Source organism: Neovison vison, chromosome 6 (assembly GCF_020171115.1).
Source record: "Neovison vison isolate M4711 chromosome 6, ASM_NN_V1, whole genome shotgun sequence".
In the NCBI taxonomy this organism is placed as follows: domain Eukaryota; kingdom Metazoa; phylum Chordata; class Mammalia; order Carnivora; family Mustelidae; genus Neogale; species Neogale vison.
Genome location: NC_058096.1, coordinates 111,173,021 through 111,183,010, shown reverse-complemented (window position 1 = coordinate 111,183,010; position 9,990 = coordinate 111,173,021). Strand labels below are relative to the sequence as shown.

At 43.8% G+C, this 9,990-nt stretch overlaps 1 protein-coding gene across 9 annotated transcripts in view; it reads right to left on the bottom strand.

The window, feature by feature from the left end:
* The window catches only part of LOC122908796 (LIM domain containing preferred translocation partner in lipoma), a 673,192-nt gene that overhangs the window by 17,178 nt on the left and 646,024 nt on the right, over positions 1-9,990 (bottom strand). For all 9 annotated transcript variants that reach the window (XM_044251972.1, XM_044251981.1, XM_044251976.1 and 6 more), the window contains 2 exons: positions 7,042-7,220; positions 1,033-1,153 (listed from right to left, as the gene is read on the bottom strand). In XM_044251972.1, the coding sequence (XP_044107907.1) occupies positions 1,033-1,153; positions 7,042-7,220 (300 nt within the window). The remainder of the gene's footprint in view (positions 1-1,032; positions 1,154-7,041; positions 7,221-9,990) is intronic.

Below are 9,990 nucleotides of genomic sequence, written 5' to 3'. Positions count from 1 at the left end.
CTAGGGCAAAACAAAGAACCCCACATCAATCAGGTGGTGTGTTTCTGCTAGAGCAATGAGTGGATCGAACACAGTCCTAGAGAGCCAGGGGAAGCTCCATCCCCAGTGTCTTGGGAAGATCACCCAGTGGGACGACATGAACCAACGGGCGAGGGTGTGGTGGTAAGGCAGTTCAGACTCTCCTTCCCAGAGGGAAGAGGGAGCTCGTAAGTACTGTCCTCAGATGAGCTAGTGGAAAACAAGAAAATGGCTTCAAAGAGGGGTCTCTGCATAACTAGAACCAGGATAAGAAAACATTTTAAAATCACTTCCTGAATGCAGTGCCCTTTTGATACACAGATTATAAGGGAGGGACTTGTGTGCTTTGCTGTAGAAATGATTACATGGCCCTTGCGCAAGAAGCCTTCCTTGTCATTTTCAGCCTGGATTATGAGCCTCTTATGTGTGTACCCACAGCACCTGTGCGTACCTCTGTGGGGCCCTTCGCAGTCTCCTGGCCTGACCTGACCTGACCGCCTGTTGTATATGCTCAGTCAGTGCCTGTAACTCAACCAATCTCTGTGACTTGGAGCATCAAGCTCCTACTGCTTTGAAAGGAGTTAATTTTCCTCCTTTCCCCTGAGTGAGGATGACTCTTCTGTCCCACAGAAGTATCAGAGCCATGGTTAAAGAGCAGTGTAACAATAATAATTATAGTAACAAGAATACCATTTGTCCCTAACTTAGTACTTTGTGATTTACAATGTCCTTTAATACCCAGTTTTGCATTGTAGTCACTCAGCCAAATCTGAGGAGGTTCCTAAGGATTTGAGTCCTTTTCACAGGTGGGGAAATTGACACTGAGTGGGGAAGTGACTTACCCAGTGTCGCTAGCCTTAAATGAAAGCCTAAGACCTAAAACCCAAGTCCTGTGAACACAGGCATCAGGGGGCTTTCCCGGCTTGAATAATTGCCATATTTGTGGAAACCCAGCTCTGCTGGGCCTTTCCATGCCTGCCGTGCAGTGATGGGGGTGGGGAGCTGACCACAGACCTCACAGCGGTAGCAATGAACGTGGAAATCACGATCCAGAGCCACAATCCGGACAGTCTCCTCCTGGCCTGGGGCTGGCATGATAGGCTCCTTGCACACAGAACATCGGGGGGCAAATTTCCTGTAAATGGAGACACAGGTCTGGTTAGATTCTGACCAATGGGGGAGACCCGGAAGTGAAAAGAAAAGGAGTTAGCAAAGGGTCAGGACATCTGCTCTGTCGTCTTGTGTGACCTTGAGCAAGTCACTTTCCTTCTCTGGGTCTGCTTCCTCAGCTATAAGGGATTTAAGACTTGGTGATTTGTGGAGGTCCTTCTAGATAAGAACATTGTGATATTTGGTGAGGTGGGGAGTTAGTGCATGAAGTGCTTCTAGGAGCTCCTGGCCACTTGGTGTGTGACATGAAGTTCGCTGGTGGATAGATTGCAAACACAGACCCTGGGCTAGGGAAGGGGCCTGGGGCAGTTACTTGTTTCCTTTTCTTGACTTTGTCTTGCTTGACTTTTTGCTTCTAGACTTGTGTACTTGCTCCCCAGGCCCTACACAAATATTCTGAGGTTGGTAATTGTGTCATTCCCACTTACTAGAGCCTCTTTCTCTCAAACTGAGCTCTAGCAATTAACACAAGAACCTCAACCACACACCTTGTCGATACAGCAGAGTAGCCAGTCTGAATACACCAAACTGGACACCAAACTCACTATGACCAAGTTTGTACTTCCTACGTTTCAGTTGTGTTAAACTGTGGTTTAAAAAGAAAAAAAAGCTCCAAAGCCATCAAGTTCTTTATTCTTTTTTTTTTCTTTAAGATTTTATTCATTTATTTGACAGAGAGAGATCACAAGCAGGCAGAGAGGCAGGCAGAGAGAGAAGGGGGGAAGCAGGCTCCCCTGCTGAGCAGAGAGCCCAATGTGGGGTTCAATCCCAAGACCCTGAGATCATGGCCTGAGCTGAAGGCAGAGGCTTAACCCATTGAGCCATGCAGGTGCCCCAAGTTCTTTATTCTTTAGAAGGTCTTAACACTTCCAAAAGGTGTAAACACTTACACGTGTAGATACGCATACACATATATGTGCTTTTGAGACTAACTGTTGGTGAGGAATCTTAATATTTCCTGATCTCTTACTATTCCTTAATACGATCAACGGCCCTAAAATTTCTCTCTCATAACAGATTAAGAGGCTGCAAATACAGGCTGTGCATTCATCTGTATCTTCTGGAAATTAGGGGTGGCATTTGGGAAGGTGTGAAATGAGACATGATTTGAAATGGCCATGGATTAAAAACTGAAGAGATGGAGGGGAAAAAAAAAAGGACAAACAGACTGAGCGAGCCAGTTTTTTTCATGGTAATGGTTTTGAGATTAATGACGTTAAAATTTATCTATTTGTAGCGAGACTTAAAAAGAAATAATGATAGTAATCTAATACTTTGCAGAGCACTTTATGGTTGTCAAAGCATTTTTACATACATTATACTCTATATGTACATATTAATTTTCTTGGCAGCACCCAAAAGGCATCTGTGTGGCTGCAATCTAAATAAATATGAATTAAGCAGCAGATCAATTGATTGCTATGAAAGAAAAATTAAAAGGATCATGGTACAACTGCAGCAGTAATCAGAGTTGTTATAATTGGCATTTTATGCGAGAAATTTACACCCAGTGGTAAAAAAAAAAAAAGAAAAAATGCTTCGGACTACCTGATTATTTTTGAATCTGGGTCACCAGTAGTGAAATAAGCAGGCTTTGGAATCCAGCGTGCAGACTTTCCTTTCCCCACGCCCATCGAGACTGTAGTCTGTGAGGTCAGAAGCATGTCTTGGCCCATCATGAACTGTGAGCCTGCTCCTTTTTCCTCAGCCACAATCACTTACGTCTTTAGGATAAACGATCCTTCACTGAATTTGCCTGTTTTAGTACTAATTGTTTGCCTATCTTTGGGGACCACTGAACTGTGAGTTTCTAGCGGGCAGGTTTTGCTCCATCTCTGAATCTCAGGAAACAACTCCTACGACCAGGGCAAACAAGGGAATTTCAGGCTCTAGCTAATGAAATGAAGCGTCTGCCATATTGCTCTATATAAAGATGTTACTTAGAGCTTCATGTTCAACCTCAAGGTCCTTCCTCTTTGGAAAGGCATAAACTGTATTCTCGCTGAGTCATGATTCCTTCCTACCAATTGGCCTCATTTCCATGATGGGAAAAAACAAAGTAAAGAGACAGGAAGTGGTTTCCACAGTCCCCACAGTGTTCTTGGGCCGGCATTTTGAAGACTTTTCTAAATCCCAGGTGGTCTGTTTCAAGGCTCAGCTCACTAAGTAGACAATAATAATAATAATAATAATAATAAAACATTTGAGGAAAACAACCACTTTTGATGGTTGAAACAGCTACCATATATTGTGTGCTGATTATGTGCCAAGCCTTGTTAAGCACTCTGTGCACTTGACCTCATTTTTTAACTGACAGCAACATTATGAAGAAGTAGCTTTTTTTTTTTATATCATTTCTGCTTCATAGCCACAGGAGCCAAGGCTCAGAGTGGGCCGGTCTTCATCATCTTTATCCTGGCCCATTTCTGGCAATCAACAAACGGGTGCTGATTAGACAAATAAGTGGATGGGTGTAATGTCTCTGATAAGAAAGCATGGACAGTGAAATAAAGGATCAACGCAATGAAAGGGTCAGCTAAATAAGCCGGCTCTTCTGAGCTCACTGTCCTGGCACTGGGAATACAGAAATAAACTAGGGCTCCCGCAGTCCTACTGGTGAGGGAGTTCTATATATTTCTGCATTTGTTCTGTTAGTCGAGATGTACACATCCTATCATATTGCAAAAATGCAATAGGTGAAGATATGTAAAACTGGGTGTGTGTATGTATATTCTTTATTACTAACCAGTACTAGGTTAAGTACTAGGTATACCCGATTTACAAAATTCTACAGAACATAAACAGAGAGATATAAATTCATTCAGGGGGATAGGGAGGGGTTGAGGTCAGGGAACTGTTCTCAGAGGAGGTGGTAAATGAGCTGGGGCTTAAAAGATGGCTATTTAAGTGAAATGCAAAAGTATGTTTGGTGTCTGTAGTGTGTGTGTGTGTGTGTGTGTGTGTGTTTGTGTGGATGCGGGTGGATACAGTCAGTTTGCCAGGGAACTAGTTTGAGCAGTCATCTGAAATAACATATGGGAAAAGAGTGGGTAGACCTAATAAGATGGAGGACTTGGGCCAACCTTGACTGAAGGTAGTTATGCAGGGGATGGCCCATTTACAATGCCTCAAAAATAGTATTTGGGAAGCTTATTACTCACCATGCAGTCTAAGACCACCGGGGAGCTTGTCAGAAATGCAGAATTGTAGGTCCCACCCTAGACCTACTGAATTAGAATTTGCAGTTTAACAAGATCCCTAGGTGACTTGTAAGCACATTAACATTTGGGAAGCACTGGTTTAGAAGACAGGATGCTAAGCAGGCGAGATGAATCTCTTCTCATGGGCCTTCTGCGTCTCACAGTGACTTCCACTCCCAGGCTGCTCTAGTTACAGCCCAGCAAACCTTCCATGAATTAGAGAAGCCCTTCTTCACTTTGTGCCCTTCTTTATTCCTGAGTTGTTCCTGCTGTCAGGAATCTCCATTTCTCACTTAAAATGCTCTTCAAATTCTGCTTCCAGAAGCCTCCCTAGATCTCAGGGCCAAGTAATCTTCTCTGACTCTGACAGCTCAAGCTTTTGCCTCTGCCTGTCTCATTGTGTCTGGCCCCTTCTGCCTGATATCACACATACTCTGTGCTTATTCTCCCCCTCCTCCTGGCAAGCTCCTTGCTGACAGGGGCTTTTCTCTCCGTGTCTGTGCATTTTCTACCCCTGCAATTTCTCTCCTTGGATCTCTCTCTCCTTTAGCACTGAGCACATAGAGGGCTCTTTGTAGACGTGGTTGAATTGAATTGAAAGATACCTCCTAAAAGCTCATAGAGTGAGACCAAGAATCAAGGCCGCCCAAAACAGTTTGCAGAAGGAGGTTGTATCCCCCAGTGTACGCTCTCGTTAGCCTGGCAATGCCTACCCTGGGTGGGGCTTTTAGCTGCTTTGTGTTCTAGTACTTTCAAGGCTCACAAACAGAGTTCTGTAAAATGTATCTCTAATTTTCCTTTGGGAAATGGTGAAAAGATCAAAAAGCTTTCCCCGCTACATAGCTGCCAATCATCCAGACAACATTATTTTTTAAAAAAATCATCTGTGTCTTAACATGCCATTGCATTGGTGGTGGAGCTGGGGGCTCCGAGACGGTTCTTCCCTTCTAGCTGCTAAGACTGCTTGTCGGGAGTGTTCAGACCCACACACCTATGTCACCAGACCCCAGCCTCTAATTATGCTCCTCACTCTTAGAAATGAAAGACAAATGGCAGAGATATAAACTTCCATTTGTCAGAATTGATTTCCTGTTTTAATTGGGGGGTGTAATAGATCAGTCTTTTCTAAGCAACAGAAACGTGTGTGCTCTGATTACATCTCCCCGTCCTCCTTGGATTAGGGTACGTCTAAGAAAGGAGAGAAACCGTGACAGAAACACACTCCCCATCGGTATCTTTTCACTTCCCTTAAATAGATGCAGGTTTTTTTTTTTTTTTTAAATGTGTAATTACAAGCTAAAAATATCAATAACGTGAAGTACAATTTATGCTGTGACTGCCCTTTCAAAGTGAGCCCTTACTTGTCTAATTCAGGTTGAGAATTCCTGCCTCTGGGTTTTTTTTTTTTTTTTAATTCATTCAGCCTCACGTCTTTTGGTGAGGTTTTTCAATTTCTTTGCTACTTGGAAAGTGTTCAGGAAATTCACTTTTAAAATAGAGGAGTCTTAGGTCCCCAGACTGCCTGTGGCAAGTACCTCCTGATTGTTGACAATCAACAGAGCGATGAAAATTAACCCGCAAGACTACACATCTGGAGGTCATAAAATGGAGACCCAAACTGGGGAGTCACGTGAGCTTTATCTCTGGGAGAGCTTCAGACTGTCCTCAAAGACCCAGACTGCCCAGCAAGGAAGCCAGAAAGCCTCTGTGCCAGCAGCTTGTAGATCTCCACTGTGGCTTTCATATCATTTCTAAATATATGCAACAGATCTCATCAACCAATCAGCTAACTAAGAAAGGGGCCAGATAAACAGAAGCAAAACACAAAATTGTACAATTGTCAAGAAAACCCCAGCTATGACAGAGGAAAGAGGGCCCGACGAGTGAGAAAACCGAATAAGGACACGTTTTTTTCCAGGCCCATGAGTAAGTGGTCTTGACCTTGAGAGTCGACTTCCTAATCTTCCCAAAAGACTCCACAGGACTACATTCATTAATGTTATTAGAAAGTGTCCTGAGGAAGAGAAGGCCTGGGTCGGGAAAGAGGTTATGGGACGATGTGAATGTGTTGCTAATGACAGGAAAATAACCCCAAAATGTGAGGGGCTTGCCCTAGGAAGAGGGAACGAACTGTTCCCTGTCCATTGCCCTCTCCATATTACCCCCTCTCGGCAGACTGGCAAAGATATAGAGGACGGCTCTAGAGAGAACCTTGGACTGTCACACCTGGGGAGCTTTAAGACAGGCTCTGTTCTAATGAGCAGACTGAAAAGCTCCAAGACATTCAGCAATTTGTCCACTGTAACACATCTTGCTCATATATAGGCCAGGGAAGTCTACCTTAGGATCCTTCCTCTTTCCAATACACATATTCTGCAGCTGAGTCAACATTCTTAGTATCAGAGCCGCACAAAGATGTGACAGATCAGCCTCAGGGCAGCCTGTAGGCAGAAACAAGGCTGGAGGACAGCTGCATTAACTGATACCCATTCCTGCATTAGGAGAGGGGGATAAACAAGCCCTTCTTAAGGTCCCACCAAATCCTGGGATTCTGCAGCTTTGACAGAGGAGAACGGATGGCCCAGAGATGAGGCTGTGAGAACAGATTCCAGAGGGGACTGGCAGGCTTGAGGGAACAAAGCAGACCACCTACTTGTGGAAGTCCTCAATGCAGTGAATGAGGCCACCAGCGTCCACAGTGAACGGGATCCCATCAAGGCTGCGGTGGCACATCACACAGGTAAAGCAATGAGGATGATAGGCCTTCCCAGTGGCTCGCAGAATCCGCTCCATGATGGGCTTGGAGCACACGCTGCACTGCTCCAGGGTATTCTGGGGAGGGGAAGAGACAAGCCAGTGTCAGGTTGTGACTTGCAGTGTTCCATGCATGTAGTCCCTTATAGCATGACTAGCACCTTACAGACACACTGGCTCGTGTGCCTATCACACAGTACCTGGAAGAAGGCAGCGTGCGTAACAAGGAAACACATGAAATAGATCGAGTGTCTTTTAAATTCACGCAGGGAGGTGGTGGCAAATCTAGGATTTAGAACACATGTCTTCTGACTTCTCTCCCTTTTCTACCACTACTGCAGGGTTGATGGCAAATGTTCCTGTGAAGGCACAGAGAGTAAGTATTTCTGGGTTTGTTGCAGCATTTCAGTTCTGCTGTCTGTCATAGGGTGAAAGCAGCTGCAAACAGTACTAAGCAGATGGGCATGACCGTGTTCCAATAAAACTTTATTTACAAAAGCAGGCTGGAGTTAGTTCACAGCTGCAGTTTCTGGACCCCTGAACTACATAACCCAGGTTCTCCGCTGGAAGAACACATAACTATTCTGAAACCCGATTAGTCATGAAAAACCTGGTAGGGTCACCAAGGACCTTGAGATTTTAGAGTGGTCTGCCTGATGATGGACATACACAGAGCATGCCGGGTGCAGAGCCCCATCCGAGCTCATCATCAATGAGGCTACTGATTATTTTAAGCCTTGATTCAAACACCACCTCCATGTTCAGTGTTGTGAACTCTTGATAGAAATGTTGAATCTAGGGAGGCTCCTGTTATGATAAGTGAATTATGATAGTCAATTTCTCTGGCTTAAAAAAATATGCTGAACTTTAAAAATGAAAAACAAAAATGCTCCCACAAAAGGATACCACATATTGAGTCAGGACTCTAAAAGATTGATATAATTTGCTATTAACTTTCTATCCTTCCCTAGAATCCCATGCTGTCTTACCAAACAACTATGTTTCCCATGTAATATGCTATATTCCAAGTGAGATGTCTGGGCTGATGGGGAGTTTACAATCCAGAATAAACCTGAGATGGGGGTCTGATTAAAAGATGCAGAACTGGAACTGCCCTCTCACCACAAGAACCTTTAAATGCCTGTAGGCATCAGTGCTGATGTCTCCACCACAGCAACAGTCTCTGACTGGCTTCCTTGTTTGCATCTCTCCTCCTATAACACTGTAACTCCTCTAACACTAGAACTCCCTATCCCCAAAATGATTTTTGGTTTCCTTTCTAAAACACAGATATGACCAAGTCACATGGCTGCTACCAAAAACTTCTATGGCTCTACAATGTGAAAAGCCCTCATTCCTCAAATGACATCCAACCTCCGTTTCTAGGGTCAGGTTTTCCTAATGTCTCAGACCGCTCACTCTTATTCAAACCTGTAGGAAACTCCCATACTTCTGTGCACAGGCTAATGCCAAGTATGAACCACAGTTTGTCATTTTGCCCTTTCAAGGTACAGATCAGAAGGTAACTTGCCAGTGAAGCCTTCCTGGATGCCTTCATTTGCAATCAACACCTTCTTCCTCTACCCTTCCCAAGCGCTTAATTAAAACTGCTTATAGTATTACAGTGTCCGCTGTATTAAAATTATTTGTGGGGCGCCTGAATGGCTCAGTCAGTTAAGCTTTTGTCCTTGGCTTAGGACATGATACCAGGGTCTGGGGATTGAGTCCCCCTTTGCTTCTCCCTCTGCCTGCTGCTTTCCCCTGCTTGTGCTTGCTCAGTCTCTCTCTCTGACAAATAGATAAATGAAGTCTTAAAAAAGTTATTTGCACATTTGTGCAAACTAATTTCTTTAAGGGAAGGGGCCATGTCTTTCTTTTTAAAGTCTAACATTTTAACTCCAGGGTAGTTAACATAGTGTTATATTAGTTTCAGGCGTACAATATAGTGATTCAATGATTCTATCACAGTGATTCTATATCACGCAGTGCTCATCATAAGGGAAATCTTTTTTTTTTTTAAGATTTTATTTATTTATTTGACAGGCAGAGATCACAAGTAGGCAGACAGGCAGGCAGAGAGAGAGAAGAAAATGGGCTCCCTGCTGAGCAGAGGGCCTGATGCAGGGCTCGATCCCAAGACCCTGGGGTCATGACCTGAGCCGAAGGCAGAGGCTTTAACCCACTGAGCCACCCAGGCACCCCAATAAGTGAATTCTTAATTCCTGTCACCTATTTCACCCATCCCCCTACCCACCTCGCCTCTGGTAACCATCAGTCTGTTCTCTAGAGTTAAGGGTCTTGTTTCTTGGTTTCTTACTTTCTTTCCCTTTGTTCATTTGCTTCCTTTCTTAAATTCCACATATGGTATTTGTTATTCTTTCACTGTCTTGTGTTGCTTAGTATTATACACTCTAGCTTCATCTATGTTGTTACAAATGGCAAGATTTCATTCCTTTCTTTGTGGCTGAGTAATATTCCAGTGTGTGTGTGTGTATGTGTGTGTGTGTACACCATATCTTCTTTATCCATTCATCTATTGGTGGACTTGGGGGGCTTCCGTCATTTGGCCGTTGTAAATAATGCTGCAAAAAACACGTGGAATCATATATCCTTTCAAACTGGTATTTTTGTATTTTGGGGGGTAAAAACTCAGTAGTGTCACTGGATTTCAGGATAGTTCTTATTTTTAACTTTTTGAGGACCATCTCTACTATTTTCAGTAGTGGCCACACCTGTTTGCATTATAACCAATAATGCACAAGGGTCCCTTTTTCTCCAAATCTTTGCCAATGCGTGTTGTTTTTTGTGTTTTTGATTTTTAGCCATCCTGACAACAATTTAGAATTGC